This window comes from Cryptomeria japonica, chromosome 3, assembly GCF_030272615.1.
Source record: "Cryptomeria japonica chromosome 3, Sugi_1.0, whole genome shotgun sequence".
Lineage (NCBI taxonomy): Eukaryota > Viridiplantae > Streptophyta > Pinopsida > Cupressales > Cupressaceae > Cryptomeria > Cryptomeria japonica.
Window position 1 is genome coordinate 477,573,765 of NC_081407.1, and position 20,011 is coordinate 477,593,775.

General features: G+C 36.1%; 1 protein-coding gene across 2 annotated transcripts in view; it reads left to right on the forward strand.

The window, feature by feature from the left end:
* The first annotated feature begins 5,186 nt into the window (after nucleotides 1–5,186).
* The window catches only part of LOC131045375 (BRAP2 RING ZnF UBP domain-containing protein 2), a 38,584-nt gene continuing 23,759 nt past the window's right edge, over nucleotides 5,187–20,011 (forward strand). The window contains exons 1-2 of one of the 2 annotated variants that reach the window (XM_057978963.2): nucleotides 5,187–5,306; nucleotides 6,037–6,378. In XM_057978963.2, coding sequence (XP_057834946.2) covers nucleotides 6,115–6,378 — 264 coding nt within the window. In that variant the 5' untranslated portion in view covers nucleotides 5,187–5,306; nucleotides 6,037–6,114. Of the gene's footprint in view, nucleotides 5,757–6,036; nucleotides 6,379–20,011 lie in introns of both variants that reach the window. The other variant, XM_057978958.2, reaches the window with a different exon arrangement.

Below are 20,011 nucleotides of genomic sequence, written 5' to 3' on the forward strand. Positions count from 1 at the left end.
ACGTTATGAGTTTGTTTGCAAGGAGCTCTTTGAATGCTGATTCAAGTGACTACCCCAAAGGTGTAAATTTTCTTCAATATGGTGCAAGTGTTGGTTTAGATCTGTTGTTAGCTTGATTGATTTTGGGTGTAGTACCCAATAAGTTTAAGATTGATTATTGCGATTTTACGTTACGTGCATCAACTACACCATCATTAACAATGTTCTTGTTTCTTGTCCAAAATTTTGATTTATCATTGTTATTGTTGTTGTTGTAATTATTATAAAAGTTTGTTCCATCTTTAGAGAATTTCAATACTCCTCTTTTAACCAAGGCTTCCTCAATCTTGAGACCATTTTTTATTAAATTTTTGAAACTTGGCGTACATTGTAGTTGGAGTCTATATCTCATCTCGCTATTTAGATTATCGATAAAAATATCCATATTTTCTCTCTCAGGTACCGAACGAGAATATCTAGCAAATAATCGTCTCCATCTTTGTAAGAATGTAAGGAATGATTCGTGCCATTTTTTTGTTTTGTGTTACATAAGTTGAGCATAGTTATCTCATGTTGGATGTTGTATGAATATTGAGATACAAATTTGTATACCAGCTCTTTAAATGTTCTAATACCTAGTGTAAGTTTTGATAGCCATTCCATGGTTTGTCCGCCCAAACTTCTTGGAAACAACCTCATTAAATACGTCTCATTGTTTGCAAATTCCAAACTCATGGAGCAAAATTACCTTACATGGTCTTGTAGGTCAGTTTTGCCATTGTATTTGTCATATTTTGGAATTTCACAATTTGGTGGAAATGGTATCATGTTCAAATTCTGATCAAATGGATAGGGGAAAATGTCTTCCATGGAATATCTTTTGGTTGTTCCCCTTTGCATGTCTTGAATTTGTTGTTGAAGGATATGAATTTGTTGGGTTAAAGTGCTTAAGGGATTATTGTCATTAGTTCTTGCCTCAACTTTTGCTTTCTTAGGATCTTCTATTAGTTTGTTTATGTCGAAATTAGTAGATAGTTTAGCACCTTGACTTGCCAACATCATAAAGTATTTTTCTTAGTTAGTTTCTAGAACCTTTTCCATAAATTTATGGAATTTGGGGTCTTGTTAAGCCTCTTGAATTAGTTCATTAGTTATCTGCTCTAAATCCGTATCTTGATACTTGTGAAAAGGATTTTCCTCTCTTTTTGCCATGATAGGTGGAGTTTCTACCTCCTTTCCTTAAGTTTTAGTTTCTGAGATCTTGTCAAAATGGGCATGCAAGTGATTGAAATTGTTTTAAACTTTTGATCTTTGTTGTGAGTTCCAATTTAATATGAGATACCTAAGTAAAATAGGAAAGATCCTTCCTATTAATAAGACTAGGGTAATCTAATTTGCAGCTTTGTTTTGTGATAAACGATGACATATATTAATAAATGAAACCTTTCTAAAAATAAGAGCAATAATTGCACTTAATTTGTTTGATCTAAGTTCATATGAAATAATTGTACTTGCAATAACCTGATTTTTCCAAGTTTAAATTGATGTTTTGATGACAGATAAGCTCAACTTTGAAAAGGGTGTTTGAAAATGATTATGGTTTTCTAAGAAAATTTAAAATTTTCTCTTTGTCTAAGATGTTTTATAGTTAATAGGTTGATGCACTAAAAGAGATAGTTAATGCGCTAAAATATATGATCAATGTGTTGCTCTGTTCTACTTATGCGCTAGAATGTTCCCTGAATGCGCTAAACTGTCCTACAGATGCATTAAATTGGGACTAAATTTGACTATTCTAATTGTGTTGAAGGTTGAAAATTATGTTTGTCTAATGCGCTACTGTTGACATTGTATGCGCTATTGTATTACTCTGATGCATTAATATGTTTCCTCTATGCGCTAAAAAAAGTCTTGGATGTGCTATTAGATTGTGTGTATGTGCTATTGTTTTCTGTCAATGGTTTTATTGCTTTGTGACTAATTTTTTTGATAATTTGATTGTGTTTTTAGTGAAAAATCCAAGTGTTTAATGGACAATCTTCTAAAAAATGACTGAAAATACAATAACAAGTAATAAGACAACAATTTTGATTTGTTTCACCCTATGATCTAAACAATGAGTGTGTGTTCTAGGATCTTTTCAAATCCCCTTTGTTTTCATTGGTTTGAACAATAAAGACACATTAGTCAGATTCTTCTATTCTCAAGGGTCATTAATAATACCATAGCCCACATCTTGATACTCCTTTAGCTCAAACAACCATGCCACACCTAAGGGTGCGCCTGTTTTTTTTTTGTCTTTTTCCAGAAGTTGAACTGAAGAGAATTTCTTCTCAATTGGATCGTTTTCTTGGGAGCCATATGTGACAATTGATAAACAATAGTGTAAATAACACACCAATGAAACATTATATCAAATGATGTAATTAATAAGCAAATTAAGCAAACAATCCTTTAAAGAAGTTCCATTGTTCTCTATCTCTATGGATTCTTCAAGTCATGGTTTTGCTCTCAGATCATTGAGCACTTGATTTTCATAATGACAACCTAAAGAATGAGTGCTATGATAAAATGATCTATATGAGCTATGCAATTAAGATCTATATGAGAGTAATAATGCTAATACAATTGATGTGTGTGTGAGAGAGAGCTCTGATAATGAAGGAATGAGCCCTATTTATAGAGGAAAGGGGAAAATGAAGGATTGAGATTCAATTAATTTGAGGAAGGGTTAGGATTGCCTAAGGAAGTGGTGATCCTCCATCCATGTGCTCCCCTTCAAGCCAATCACATGTTGACAAGTGTCAACATGGGAAGGTTTGAGAGCAGAGGGACACATAATTAAATTCTTGAAGAGACATGATGGTTACCATGGATGGTTGGGTTAATGGATAAGTCTCTAACCGGGGGTCAAAGGTGGGTTAGGTTGGTGAAAGACCCATGTGGGTTAACTTGTGGAAGAGAAAAGGCTTTGAAGCCTTTGTAAGAGCCTTAAATGTTTTGAGAAGTAACTCTTCTCTAATCTCTTAGTTTAGGAATGTGCAAACACTTAGAGGGTTATTAGGCTAATGATAGGGGTTTAGTCATGATTAGGAGAAGGATTAGTGTGCAACTTTTATTTTCTAGAAAGTGCAAGTGGGTGAGGGATTTAGGAATTTTAAATAAATAAATATTTATTTAAATGTGAAGGGAATTTAATTAAACAAATATGATTTATTTATTTAATTAATTGTTTGAATTTGGTTAAGTGAATAAAATAAAATAAATTGAATAATTTATTTAATTAATAGAAGAAGAGGGTTGGGGTGAATTGATTAAATATTAATTTAATTAATAGTTGAAAAAGGAGAAATGATTAATTACATGTGATTTTAATTAATAGTTGAAAAAGGAGAAATGATTAATTAAATGCGAATTTAATTAATAGTTGGATGACTGATAATTAAACAAATATAAAATTCATTTAATCAAGTGGACATAAATAGGTGTCTACAGTACACCTCTCCAAAAGTATACAAAAGTAAAAGAAGCTATTGTTGGTACTTGAATGGAAATATATGTTGGAAAAAATATAAAAACGTCTAGAGAGGAGACCCCTAAAATAACAAAAAAGTATCTATTAATACATTCAAATCCATGTGTTGGTGAAAGTGAACTAGAGTTCAACATTATTGAACACGATTTAAGAACAATTAAATAAGTGTTTAAATGCCATAAAAATAGTGATGGAGACATACAAAAAACTTTAATTTATAGAATTACATGTCTTACAAGAAATATAATTACTAGGGCAATTTCAAAATCACTTGAGTATTCTGGAATCACCTAGCCAACTTTAATCAACATAGTTGACACTTGAAGGTCAAAAATGTAAGTTTTGGAGGGCGATAAAGCATGATGGTAACAACAAGAGTTCAATGAGTATGAAACAAAAGGCAAACATGTGCCTTACGAGCTAACTAGACATTGTCATCAATTAAGAGAAAATTACTCTTACACCATGTGGGTTGTGTTTTGGGCTATGGGCTCATCATTGGATTTGTTGTGTATGCATGCCTATTTTTAAGCACTCATAGGAAGAGGCACATGATTGGAGGAGGCCTCAAAAGAAGACACTCCCCCTATATATATTATTAGTCCATTTGCTTCACAATGTTTGGATATGGTGACAAATTTACAATCACCTTAATGTAAACATGATGTCTTGGACAAGACGTCGAGGACTCCTAGGCCAAGATGCTTCCCACCTCAAATTTGCAAACTCTCCTAGCCAAATCAAGTGCTAAATGAATACAGCCAAGTGACTCTTTACCAAGGCTTAGCTTTAACCATTAGAATACCGTAACCTACCAAATTTTACATCATCTAAGTTAAAATTTTAAATTAATATTCAAAACCTTAGAACTCTTATAATTAGATTACAATATTAATAATTTATTGATGTTGATACAAATGGTTAACAAGAATTTAGTGATAATATGGCTTTCATATTTAAGTTTTCTTTCTCTTTTGAAACATTGTATCACATATTCAACTATTGTCACAATCTTAACTCTTTTATTTTTAAACTAAATGATAAAAAATATAATTGAAAATATGGTGGTTGAATACAATTGGCCATCAATGGCCAATGCCATTTTTGAAGTCAATATCAAGGAGTTATCTGGTGTTCTTGCATGCTATTTCTATTAGAAGGATCAAGGAATGGAGGGGATTATGAAGGACGCTTGGGCAAAGTTTAAGGAGGGTGTCGTAGTAGAGATTTTGTAGGTTTGTTTAGAATTATGGAGGAAAACCCCTCTCTCTTCTCGAGTATTGGTGCCCGTAGATTAGTAGATATGGGTACGAGGATTAGTTATCTTTGCTACCACCTTCCTAAAGGAAACATGTAACTATTGTGTTTTTGTTTTTGAGGGAAGGGACTTAGAGGTTCAAGCTCTGTATCTTTGTTTTTGGGATCTACCCCTTAAAGATAGAATATATATATATACATACACACACATTCAAGATCATTAACTTTATAGCATGTTTCCTTAGATAAATGATTGTTGAGGCTCACTTTCTATAGCCTTTCTAATAAGACTTTATAAGAAAGGCAATATCTATATAACACTTAACACTTTAAGATGTTTGATAAGAAGGATTCCTTTTCATTTCTTAAGAAGAAATAATTTTAATGTCCAAGACTTAACAAAGTCTAAGTAAGTCATGGAGAGAGTGTTTACAAGGCAGACAAATAGGACGCACTAAAGGAATTCCACTATCTGGCTTATGGGATCGTTGCTCTCTTGGTACACCAGCACTACCCAAGCACTCGACTATTGGAGGTAAGGCAGGGATGGGTATTCAGCCCACTTGAATGGAAATCGATAGGAATTCTACCATATTGTTTGTTCCCCTGCACCATCTCCGGCTGTTGGGAATCGACTTCCTCATCAATGATTGGATGGAGAATTCAAACGATCTACTCATAGTCGAGGGAGGAACCATGCCCCAGAGAGCAGAATACCCAATTGCGGCGTGTTGAAATTCTAATTTAGAAAATTGAAATTAAATGGAATCGTTTCAATTACATCCACAAGATTAAAATTGGAAAGAGAAACTGCGTAGGCATTTTATATCTTCACGAAACTGGAAAGTTCCAAGGGTAGACCGGTCTCGAGATACTGTTCATTGCTTTTGCTATTGATTTTATTAGAAACTTCGCGGGCTTTTTTTAGTGTTTATATAGTCAATGTCTAATGATTTGGCAGACCTGGCTTGGATAAAACTGTAAGGTAAGCATTCCACGGTGAAATTCTCGTCTTTCCCACAGTGAATATACTTAAGAAGAGAGACAAAACTTAGATAATTGACAGGTCTTTGTTCATCCCGGAGATACATGGGGATGCGTCCCCATTCATACCCTCATCTCCAGGACATGGAGATGGCAAACGACATTGCGTGCCAACAAATCCTCTCACACCTCTATTGAAACCCTAAACATTGTTTATTTGTACCTTTTTAATTTATTTACATTGCCACCTACAAATACTACAATCGTCTTTACACTTGCAGCTGTGAACCCGACGAGGAAGGAAAGAGGAGGTAGGGAGTGGAAAGAGAAGGTGCAGAAGCAGGACCACGAGCAGGAATATGTTCAGCCTAAAAATATATACAGCAGAAGAGGAGCTTGTTTCTAGAGGCAGCACAGACACGATGACGGAATCGACGAGTAATAATGCAATTGAGGACATTCTTGGAGGGCTGAACGTGAATCGCAGGGAAGAATTGAAAGCGTCAGGGGCAACTAGGGCGTTGAATTTTTCATCAGGAAACCCTAGGGTTGAAGAAATCAGAGGAGTCATGCATCTCTTTCGGAACGTCTGCGAACCTCCCGGTGCGCTCGAAAGCCTTCCGGTACACATTTCACCTCTGCTTTTTCCCTTTCTACTTGATGGCTTCATTTATTTGTAGTCGTCTTGTCTGAGACAACCGTGGACAATAATTTTTCCTGTTCCCTGGAACTTGCACCACACATGTCTTTCTAGTCAGTGGCATGCCGTATTTGCCAATTTTTGATACCATCTAGTTTAAGTTTTAAAATTGGCTTTTAAAGCCTTAAACTCTTAGGGTTAAATTACAATATCGGTGATTTGTTGGTTTTGGCATCAGGGTTAAACGAGAATTTAGTGATAATATGGCATTCATATTTAATTTATTCTATTTTTTTTAGAGTCAGTCATTGGGTGACATAACTGGTATCACATATTGAGCTGTCATTCGCAATCTTAACTCTTTTATTTTTATGATGGAGAAATGCATTTCAAAACGTTGATATTTAAAATCTCTGGCGAAATTCTCAAAATCTTATTGCAGTAGGCTGTTTCAGCTTAGGTGGACTTGCAGAAATTGCTTTTACAACCTCATGGAATCTTTTCTAGATCGAAGTTTGAGTTTAGAAAATTGAAATAAAATGAAATTGTTTTAATTACACCTACAACCATCTTTGCATTTGCGGCCGTGAACTTGAAGGAGGAGGAAAGAGGAAGAAGGGGGCATGTATAGTTAATGGCAACTCACCCTCGAATATTTACATTGCTCACACAAATGAAACTCATGGCTTGACAACAGAAAATTTAAAACACCCTGCTTGATGCCAAATATAATGGTTTTCCACAAAATCTATAATTACTGTAATGTCCCTGTCTGGAATATTCCTTGTAATATCCCCACTTTGAAGTACAATTTAATGGTAAATAATAATAATAAAATTAAAATTAAAAAAAACTAAAAATTAAATATAATTAAATTTTAATTAAGTTAATGAATGGTCAAAGACATGAAATGAAAAGTTATGACTCCCTCAAACATGAGATATAAAAAGGAGAAGAGAGTCTCATTTGAGGAGGATAATTTTGGGGAATTAGAAGTGCAGATCTGATTTAAATAAGAAGTGCAGGTCTGATAATGAAAGGTTGTGTCCCTTTCAAAGGGCAGATATAATAAAGAGTTGCACTCTTTCAAAGGGTGCTAATGGTGGAAAGGGTGTGTCTCTTGCCAAAAGGCATACATGATGAAGAGGCATACATGATGAAGAGGTGTGACAATGTGAGATATAAATAAAGGAAAGGAATCAAAAGCATCCAGGGACATCACCATCGATCAGATCAGATCAGAACTGTTTTTAAGTTACAGGCAGTGGTTATCAGAGCAGAGAATAGCAAGACATAATCTATCATATGCAGCAATAATAATAATAAATACATGATAATAATAGTCAGCAAATGGTAGACTAAAGTTTGACCATGATATTACAATTATAATACAAAACCGTAACTTAACGATGATAATCAAGAAAGGTTGTCAACCATAATCTGATTTGATAACCAACAAGTGATTAGTTAAGGCAGAAGACTTGGTGAAGGGTCGCTACCCTTGGAAAGGGTGGACCCATTGGGAAGGAACATAACTTTCCACCTAGGTCGAAGTATATATATGTGCAACACTTCAAACATTCCAAGGAGGAAAAAAAGTAGATCAACGAAGGCCTGAATCTGATATAAGGAGATCAGATTTGATATTGATAATAAATTAATGTATACAACAGATTGATCATATACTCTGATTTTGGTTTCCCTTTTAAGGAGATAAAGGTTATGCGCCTCTAACCCTCCCTTATTGTTATTAGCTGAGAATTGTAATCTAGGGAAAGCTAGGGCATTTTACAAAAAGGGAACATTACAAGTGGTATCAGAGCATGATCGTGCAAGCCTGTAGGGTAAGGATAAATCGATTATGCATTCTAATCAATGAGAAGTGATATATTAACTCCATCCAAAAATATGGCAACAACTAAATGACAATGGCAAGACAATATGAGAGATTGTTAAACATACGTGTATTGTGCGAAGAAGACAATCAAGTATATAATACATACACTAGATTAAGAGAGAATATTATGGCAATCTAAGATGAAGTATATGGAGAATTTGTAACAGACTTTTGAGAAGAGATTGTGGATACTTATGACAATCTTATGATCAGATTATGGAAGACTTTATAGCAGATTTGTGAAGATTTATTGTGAATTATGGAATAATGATTACCCCAAGAGATGGTTCTGGTCCTGATTGGACGGTCCTGCCCCTTGTGAGTAAAGTGAATTGGCCCAAGAGATGGTTTTGGTCCTGATTGGATGCTCTTGGCTCTTGTGAGTAAAGTGAATTGGCCCAAGAGATGGTTCTGGGCCTGGTTGGACGCTCTTTCTTCTTGTGGATTGGTTACTCTGAGAGATGGTTTTGGTCTTGATTGGATGCTCTTACCTCTTGTGAGTAAAGTGAATTGGACCAAGAGATGATTTTGGCCCTGGTTGGACGCTCTTGCCTCTTGTGGATTGGTTACTTCGAGAGATGGTTCTGGTCCTGGTTGGATGCTCTTGCCTCTTGTGGATTGGTTACTCCGAGAGATGGTTTTGGCCCTGGCTGGACGCTCCTGCCCTTGTGGGTAAAATGATAGATTGATTGGCCCAAGGGATGGATCCGGTCTTGGTTGGACGTTCTTGCTTCTTGTGGACTAAGTAAACTATATCTACATGTGTATGATCGTATCTAAATATATTGATGTGTCTACTTTGTGTATATTTCGTGTTTTCATGTGTATGCTCTATGTTTTATGAATATTTATGATTACTGATTTCTATCATTGTGAATTCTATTTTTTTGCTGAGCTAGGAAGATGAGTTTATTTAGGAAAGAATATTGCAATTAAGGTCTTACATGTGTGTCATGCTTCTAATCCTCTTCTTGATGAATGAGGATTTCACCTTTGTTTGTCTCAAGGAAACAACCAAACATAGTTCTTACGATTACGATTGATGAGGGAGAACTTGTCTTCAGATTACAAATCTTCAGGGGTTAGTTAGGAATCCTTGCATTGGGAAAATTTAGTTAAATTGATTATTGCTTGAGGACAAGCAATCTTGATTGGGGCGGGCTGTAATGTCACCACTTTGAAATGCAATTTAATGGTAAATAATAATAAGAAAATTAAAATTAAAATATAAAATAATATAATTAAATATAAATAAATTTTAATTAAGTTAATGAATGGTCAAAGACATGAAATGAAAAGTTGACTCCCTCAAACATGAGATATAAAAGGGAGAAGAGAACCTCATTTGACGAGGATAATTTTTGGGAATCAGAAGTGCAGATCTGATTTAAATAATAAGTGCAGGTTTGATCATGAAAGGTTATGTCCCTTTCAAAGAGCAGATGTTGATCATGAAAGGTTGTGTCCCTTTCAAAGGGCAGATATAATGAAGAGGTGCACTCTTTCAAAGTGTGCTAATGGTGGAAAGGGTGTGTCTCTTGCCAAAAGGCATACATGATGAAGAGGTGTGACCTCTCCCTCACATTGAGAGATATAAAGGAAAGGAATCAAAAGCACCCAGGGACATCACCATCGATCATATCAGATCAGAACTGTTATTAAGTTACAGGCAGCGATTATCAGAGCATAGAATAGCAAGACATAATCTATCATATGCAGCAATAATAATAATAAATACATGATAATAATAGTCAGCAAATGGTAGACTAAAGGCTGCGACCCTGATACTACAATTATAATACAAAACCATAAGTTAATGATGATAATCAAGAAAGTTTGTCAACCATAATCTGATTCGATAACCAACAAGTGATTAGTTAAGGCAGAAGACTTGGTGAGGGGTTGCTACTCTTTGAAATGGGGGACCCGTTGGGAAGGAACATAACCTTCCACCCAAGCCGAAGGATATATATGTCCAACACTTCAAACATTCCAAGGAGGAAAAAAAGAAGATCAACGAAGGCCTGAATCTGATATAAGGAGATCAGATTTGATACTGATAATAAATTAATGCATACTGTAGAATGTAGATTGATCATATACTGTTATTTTGGTTTCCCTTTTAAGGAGATAAAGGTACTCCCCCTCTAACCCTCCCTTATTGTTATTGGCTGAGAATTGTAATCTAGGGCAAACTAGGACATTTTACAAAAAGGGGACTTTGCATTCCTGTTTTTAGACCTGCAATATTAATCACTAAAAAACTGATATTATAAATATTAAGTATCAAGAAATTATAATAATACCTAATCAATATATCTATCCAAGCATCATTAGTATTCAAAGCAATACATCATAGAATCATTAACATTCAGATCATGGCATATTCTTCATGTCCAATCGCATTTTGAATTTTTTGAAATACTTGCAATTAGCAATTCTAAGGGTGGTCATCCTCACTATTGCCGAGAGTATATAAGGGGGGCCATCCTTACAACTTTTAGTCCACCTTGGAAGGAGCGCACCCTCCTTGATCAAGCTTAAGACCATCCTTCCAACTTCTGGTCAACTTGTAAGAGTATGAGAGCGGGGTCATACTGTCATCTCTTGTGGACTTGGGAGGGGGTCATCCTTCCTATCTGCAAGACACTTCCTTAAGTTAAAATTGCTGGGGAATTCACTATATCATTGCTAACAAAATAAATCTTGATGGTTTTACAACTAATCCTTTGAATCATCTTATTTAACAACTCTTGACCAACTTGCTAGAATTAATAATGAATATATATTGCTGGTTATATTTCAGACTTTTCTGATTTAAATTTTTAATGAACTATCCACTCGATTGATCCTTATAATTGATCTGAATTGCTGATCTGCTCATTCCATCTATGTTCTGCCTTCCTATATTTTTTTTATCCAGTTCTTTCTTTATATCTCCTCATAGGAGGGGTCACACCTTTTCCTTACTTTCTCTTTCCAAAGAGTCACACTCCTCCATAATGGAGTGCTGCCTTTTATCTAATTTCATGCTATTTGTTAAGCGCTGGCTAAATATTAATTTCATTTACCTCCTCGTTTAATTCCATGAATCTTGGCCGGCCTTTTATAATAAAATGTTATAACCTTGAATCTTTGTCGGCCTCTTAACAATGAAATGTTAGTATATTTTATTTTATCTAGTCAGCCTCCTTTATTAAATCAGTGATCTGGAATCATTTTTATTTTTATTTTATCCTTTTCGGCCTCTTAATGTCTTCTATTCAATCATCTAGGGACTATTATTCATTGAGGCTGCATTTTGTCTTGTAAGAGCAATGTTTTCATGGTGGGGGTGTGCCAGACTGCCCTTCCCAAGATTGCTTGTCCTCAAGCAATTTTAGATCATGGAATGATCATGGAGGGAGTGTTTAAGATGATCCCCAATAGGAAAATGCTTGGTCTGTTCAACTTTTAATTTTACTTTCTTGAGGATCTATTTCAGAATTCACTTCCGCTGTGCCACTTTGATATTATCTCAAGCTGCAAATTTGAACCAGGATATGTTTTTGTCAATAACTTTTAACAACATAAAAAAGATTTGGAAATTGGCAAGGTTTGTAATTCTAAGACAAGGTTTCTCTCATCTTCTGAGAGAAGGAACAAGGTTATTATTTGTAACGGCATCAATTATATTTGCAAGAAACTGATTGGTTGGCCCTATGTTTGCATAATGTGGTGGGTATTTCTTTGAGTGAACTTCCACATGTTAAGATGAGGATTAGAAGCATGACACACATCTATGGCCTTAAATACAAAGGTTTAGAGATCATTTTGGGAACAATCTTCTTTGTTTCATAACCTTGCCTTATTTGTAGTAAGGACTGTGTTGAGTGACTAAGTTGGTTTGACAATGGGTATTTTGATAAATGATTTACATTTGGGATAGATCTTGTATTATGGTAGCTTAGACAAGTTACTATGTTATGGTATTCTCCTCTATACCTTTCTTTCTCCGCAACCTCTTTGTCTAACCTTGCATCAATTGCCTTGAGGTTTTCACCAACCTCATGAAATTCCTGCTTTCTGGATGTACGACCAAGGGCAACTGAAGTGATCTGGAAATCCATAGGAGTAGCCATGTCCGCTGTCACGCTTGCAATAGGAGTAGCAATCTGCGCAATCCGCATTCCTATCTCATCTCTAGCTATGTGCGACAAAATCTCCGCTCTTTTGGGCTCCTTCTCCTTAGCACTCCTAGCTAGGTAGTCATCAATTTCGTCAATAGGCTGTACCTCTATCATTTGTTTACTTTTCTCCATACTTCTCATCAGCCATTTAGGAATAGCGGCCATCTCCATACCATCATCGAGACATATTTCTCGATCAAGTCCTCTCAATGCCGAGATAACATCATCATTATCATCAAGACTACTCTTGGTCCAATCATATACCTCATTTCCCAAACTAACTTCCAAAAGGACAGTAGGGGATTCTAGCTGATCATTATTCTCATCAAGAGGTGCAGACGTTGCTGTGGAATGGAACTCCTGAATATTCTCTGGTAGTATCACTGTGTTGGAACACTGCTGAGTCTCCTTGTTCTGTTCCGTTACTTCAATCACTTCGATTGATGAGACACTGGGAGGGGGTGAAGGAATGATAAGTGGAGGAATGATAGTCTTTTGTTTCTTCTTCATCTCATCAATCTTCTTCCCTCTGGCCTTGACTTCTCCTGTTGCGTTCTTCCTTCTCTTGGGAGCTTGACTCTCTTCATCTGCATGAATCCTGACATCACTGACTGTCCTCTGATCATCCTTGGAAGTAGACTCTTCGGGCTTCATCCTTCCATAAGTGAAGGGAACACCCATGTCAACTAACTTATTCATCTGTATATCCACCCATAGGCGGGAGAAATTCAAGACCTCTCTCATCAATATATTCAAGTCAATCTCCTTTGACTCTGACCAATTACGCAATAAGATTGCCTTCTTCATTTCACTCTCATACTGTGGATGTGTATGATCTCTATCATCTAATACCTGATCAGGAATGAGGAAAAGTCCACACTTCCTCATAAAATCCACTGACATTCTAGACCACATTCTTCTCTTTATTGCTTGCTCGTCCATCAGGTTAGCTCAATAATCTTCTATGTCAATTTTGTGAATGAACTTCTCTCCCCTGATACTTCCGACCTTCTTGTCTGGATTGAATCTTTCTCTTTTCTTGTATGTAGCAAATCGGTAGAATGCAAGCTCCTCACTCGTAGTGCTGGCGGCTATGGTGGATTGGCAAACCTCTGATGTCTTCCCAACTGAAATAGGGAATGTCATGCCCATCCTGTGCTTCTCTCTCTGGATAACATCGAACTCTAGAAGCTGTCTTACCACTTCCAACAATATCATTCTGTCGGTAGGATACCTAGGAAGTCTGTAGGGTTCAGATTGAAACCCATGAATCCTGAGGTGTGTGAAAGTGGGAAACTGTATATACCACGATCCATATTTTTGTATCAACTTTGTTGCCTCCTTGGACAATCTTTTGTGGATTCCGCCTTGCAGCATCCGTGTGATGTATGTAGTGAATGCATCATTCACTCTCTTATAATCTTCAATTCTATACATACTCAGTTGGGGGTAGCATTCATGACTCTTGAACTGTCCTTGCCCATTCCTGACTTCACCTTTGCATATTAATCCTCTGTATGAAACAAACCATGCAAGCAGGTACACCAGGTAGGAAGTCATGGTGAATGACTTGGACCGCTCTACATTCCTCAGCTGAAAATCCAGGTTGTCACTTATAATCTTGGACCAATTTACTAGTGTTCCTCTAAGACAATCCTGGATGAAGTAGAACATCCATCCATCAAATATTGTTCCCTGCAACATCCCCATCACTCTGTTGAGTAGGAATATCAAATCACTATATTTCTCCTTAAAATCTATGCACATGAGGGTCTTGGGAGCCTTGTAATGATGAGACCTAGGCTCAATCATCCACTCTTTGTTAATTAAATTATTGCATACACCCATCTTCTTCGTGTATCTTTTTGCATATTCATCCTTGGTCACATCCTTCATGTCCGTTCCGCGTGGAATTCCGAACACCTCTGCAATAGCATCCTCAGCAAGGTATGCGATGACAACGCCCTTAGGAGTCTTGATCATTCTTGTGAGCGGATCGTAACATCGTGCACACTCCAGGATAAGCTCACTGCACTGTATGGACTATGGAAATCTAGCGGCATGGAAAATGCCACTCTTCATAATGTTCACATAGGCTGGGGAAGGAACTTGATCTCCGACTCCGAACATTCGACGCTGCATCTGGTCGAAGTCTAGGAAATAATGCATGTTTATATCTGTGATCTCCTTCCATCTCGATGAAATCTTAAGCTCTGGATAAAATCCAGTCTCCAACATCTTCAATAGTTCTTTCCTTTCCTTATATCCAGACTTTGACATCGCACCTGTACGAAGCTTGAAGTTAGACTTAGGAAAATAAATAATGCTCTTTTAACAAAATTTCTTACTTTTTAAAGATTTAGCTAATTGGAGCATGGACTCAGGAAAATAATCCATACACCTGGTAAATTTTAACAATTAAGTTCAAAGTGTGACAACACTAAGGCATGAAAGCCTTCCATAAAATTCATGAATACCTCCTTATGCTTAGAAAATATGTAAGTTAAAATGCAAAGGAGTATACCGGACAAATGATGACTAAGGAAAGGTGTGAAAGATTGTGTTTTCACACAATGTATGTTTGAAGACACCTTCCGTAGTCACAACAATTCTAAAGACAACTTGAAAATCAGACTTTTAAAACATGTTGCAATCTTAAAAAATGTGCATAAACTTGATAAAAATCAGTTCTAATGATGAAAATAGTCATATTCAGGAATGTAAGTGTGGCTGGTAAAAATTTAATTTCTGAGGACAAGTCTGAAAATTGATTAGTTCAGACTTACCAGCACCTTGCAAAGTAGTTAAAAATCCCTGAAAATGATGAAAAATGGCTAAGGAATCAGCTCCAAGCAAAATCGCCAAAGTGGTTAGGTGGTTGGAAATGAAAATTTATGAAGACAACCGCCTAACAATGGAGTTTTCAGACCTGCAACAGCGATAAGATGGTTCTGAAAATGCATAGAAAACTCCACAAAATACCTCCAAATGCAAATCGCCTAAGTTGGAATTGGCTGGGCAATAAAAACTTAAGTCTGAAAATTAATGGCAGCCATTAATGGAGGTCAAATCTGAAGCAAACTTCAGGTCTGAAGCGAATCAGCAGACTGGAAATGATGGCAGCCACCAAGCATGAATAAAAATCCACCAAAATGTGGCACCAAACCACTCTCCAAGCAAAATCGATTTTTTCCCAGCTATGGCGCCAAAGTGAAATTCTGAAAATGTTATTAATGGCAGCCTAGATCTGCAACAATGGAGGTTTGGAACAACAAGCAAAAAATGGAGGAAAATATCGCCCAAGTCTCCAAAGACAAAATCACCACTTTTCACCAAAAAATTGCCAAACCTAGCAAAAATCGAAATTCTAGAACTGGTCTTTAATAGCAGCAAAGGGGAATAGATCAGTAAGATAGAAAAAATAGAGGAAGAAAGAATCCTCAACCCAACACTTCACTTCAATCACTTGCTAAAATTCACCCAACTTGGAGAAAAATTGCCTTTCATGGAGACACCTGGCAGATTTTAATAATAAAATAAAGCTAAGGCTCCTCTCTTATACTTGCTTTTACCTCTCACTTTCACCACACAAGCAATGTGGGATAAAACACTTGCTTGGTGAAAACCTAACTTGCTTCTAGAAGGTTAAAATATTAAATGATTATTGCAAGTTATTTCATTTTGCTTTTAAATATTAAATAATCGCTAATCATTATTTAAAAGCAATTAAATGGGGCTTATTTATTAAAATATTGCGATTTAAGTCCAAATTAAGCCTCTAGGCGAAAATCGACTTGGGTTGGGATTGAAAAATCCCTTTAAAAATCATTAAAATTGCCAAAAATTCCCCATAAGGGAAAATCGATCCTAGCTTGGATAAAAATCCATCTCTAAATTCACCAAAATGCACATAAAACTCCCTAGGGGAAAATCGATGGCAGTCTGGATTGAAAAATCTACACTCCAAACTCACTTAACTTGGAAAAATCCTCCTCGGTGGAATTTCGACCTCAGTCTGGATGAAAATCCAGACTCAAAACTCTTCAAAATACTCCTAGTGGAAAATCGATCTTTGTCTAGATGAAAATCCAGACAAAAATCCTTACAAAAATGCTCTTAGGGGAAAATCGACCCAGGCATGGAATCATCCTCAACGTTGTCCGCACTTTAGTCCGCACTCCAGTCCGCACTCCTGGTGGAAAATCGATGGCAGTCTGGATAAATCCTGACATTGAGCCAAATTTTAGCACTACCAAGAGAAAATCGATTTGGGTATGGATAAACAGTGGGGGAAAATAGTAGCCAGTATGGATTCCAGGGGAAACCCATGTGTAGTATGGATTTTGAGTGGGGGAATGGGTTGGGTAGTTTGGAATGTGAGGGGAAAAGCACCTCTAGCATAGAATTTGACCCTTTAACCCTTGTAATATGAATTTCCCTTAGGATTTTATCATTTTAACCACTCAAAATCACTTAGAAACTTCAAATTTAAACTGGACTTAGGCAAATTTTCCAAAAATATGAGCAAAATGCTAGGAAAATATTGGATTAAAGTGCGAAATCAACTTAAATAATACCTTAGGAGCGAGAAAACAACTCCAAAAGGTTTGGCAATACCTTGGCACTTTAAAATCACTGATGCGCGTGTTTAAAAACACGTTAACGCTCAATAGGTCAAACACGTAGACAAAACTTAGGATCATTAAAATATCAATGTTTGCAACGTGATCCTATAACTTCAAAAACCCTAGACGGCACTAGTCATGATCAAAAACTCCGAGACTCGGGCATGGGAAACGCAAAATTGCCCACTAAGCAGCCAAAACCCTAACCAACAACGCAGAAAGCCTGGCAAAGAGGGGGTCCCCGTTAGCAATGGGGCAATGTGTGAAAAGGTCACAACAGGACCCCAGAATATAATGGCAGGCCCTCAACGTATATTCTCTGTGTCTTGAATTGTTTGCAGATCAGATCGCTGAATTGGATGAATGCATAAGTGGTATATAGAATGGATTACATCGCCTTGTTTATATGGGAGATACAAGTAACTTATTTGCCTTAGTCGGCTATAATAAACTTGGCGCCAAAATACAATAAATTCGAATTTTGTTTACAAGTTACATGAATAGGTCTTGACCTATCATGTCATCACAAGTTACATGTTGCCTTAGCATGTTACACCCAAATAGGATCAGTCTCATATGATTACAAGTTACATTATTGTAATCGCAATAAGTTATTAAATTTTAATTGCCACTAGGCAATATTAAAATTTAGTCAAGTATAATACGAACTGGCTATTTATTTTCAACATTATACACGCCTAGATACAGAAGAAAACCTGCCTGTGTTAGATAAAAGGAAAGTTAGCATGTAAAAGAAGACAACAGCATGCTTAAAGCAGCTAAAGAAAGCATTGCCAAGAAAAGAAAGAAAAGCAGATAAGGTTTAAAGCAAAGTTAAGATTAAAAATCAGAGTTACCTGCCTAGAATGGAAAGATAAGTTTCATGTTGGGCGCCAAGGTGGAGAAGATTTAGATAAAACAAAATCAGTTTTTACAGTTGCCAAGAAAGGAAAGCAAATCACATAAATCTGGCTACCACTTTTAGAATGAAACAAGAAAAGAATGTTTGAGGATATGATAGGATAAATAGGATAAATCGAATCTGATTTGTGTCATAAAAATAAAGATTTAATGCAGATTTGATAAGGTTTTATGATCAGATTTGGGCACCTAAGATATTTCAGAAATCTTCCATTTTGAGAATCCAAGCAGCAGCACCATCTTTAGTAGGTTTTATTATTGAAGAAATTTATGGATATTAATGAAACAAAAAAAAACTTATAAAGCATTGATGCCTTATGAATGGAGTGTTTTTTGGTTGTTGAGAGAAGCATTTAAAAAAACAAAACAGAAAAAGAGAATGCACAACTGCATGCAGAAGTTGATTTTGACTAAGAGATAGAGGGTGATGAGTAGAGAAGGAAGTACAGATTTATGAAGATTGAGCAGAGTACAGAGAAGTTTTTCAAGCAGAGTTTATTTGAAGATTTGAAATAAGTGATAAAATTCGTACTAATACTGATTCAGCCCTCCCTTCCCCCCTCCCCCCCTCAGTATTAGCATGGGCTCTTTAGTGTTTGGGTACATCCTATGTTATCAGTTTGGAGATGGATTTGACTATGTTTTATTTGTCTTACAAGCTCATATTCTTTATGGATTTTCACAAGATTTAAGTGATTGAGTCAAGAAGTCTACATGTGTCTTCTTGATAGGTCCAAAAAGCTCAGTATTTTCTAGAGTTTGTGATTGTTGTGACCTTTCATGATTTGTGATTCAGAAATATGGTGTTTCTTACAACATTTGGGCTCTTTTGATTTGGTTGTTGACAATGGTGATATAATCATGACTACTCTATAAGTATGATGTCATCGTATAAAAAATGAAGTCATTTATTTTAGTAGTGTAAAAAGTGAATGTTTACTCAACAACTATACATAACTTTAGCAGAATATCTGGCTGTAACTTGGAAAAATTTGTAGTGGTTAAACTATCGCAGTGAGTTCATGGGATTATTCATGTTGGTTGCTTTCATAATATAGTAATGTTTGTTAGATGATTGGAGAGTGTATCTGACTTCTCCAATGTATAGCTATGATGGGATATTTGGATCCCATGTCGTTATCTGGGACATGATTGGATTACCATCTGACTTAGAGACTGAGATGTCTTGCTAGGAAGAAGAGGTCCAGATTGCATCAGGAACCTTGTGCTGCAAGAGTTTGGTAATGCCTAACATTTTCCCTATAGATGCTTGTAGTCAATGCATGATGCGTTATATAACAGCAAATTCTCTTTGGGTGTAACCTTGCAAAACTATGTATTCGAACTTGCAGTAAGGATTCAATAAGGTAGATTTTCATGTATTAGTACTATAATTCATATGCATGTTGAGGATCAGGCTGAGTTGTCATAAAGAAGACCACTAGCTTGTGATGGTAGTATGGTCAAGAATAACAGTAAAGATGATACCTTCCAGTGTTTAAGGGATGCCTGTCTTAAAACAAAATGGTGAAACTCATCATTATTCTTGAGAGGGAATAGTTCCTAAATACTGTGTGTACATTTGATACTGAAGCACATATGGAGCATATAGCCATTCAAGAATGATAAGGATCTCTTTGATATTTCAGCAAATTCTCTGTAACGAGATTTTGTTACCATGGGTCCTACACTTAAACTGGGGTTTGAGCAGTTGTTATTTCCGTTATTCTTGGACTAAGGTATTGTGGATTGGTTTCCACCCACTAATCACAAAGTTTTCATTAAGTTCTAGTCCTCTGTTGTAAACTTGTCATAATGGTAATAAAATGATCTTTACATGGTAATTATACAAGCCAATCTTGTAAGCGAGCAGTCACTGTATCCTTAATGTGTGTGGTCTTCTAAGCAGTGATGGATCTCTTCAATGGTTGTTTTAGGAAGAGATTTATCAGTAGTAATCACAACTTGTTTATGCATGACTATGGTCTGTATTGTTTTAAACTT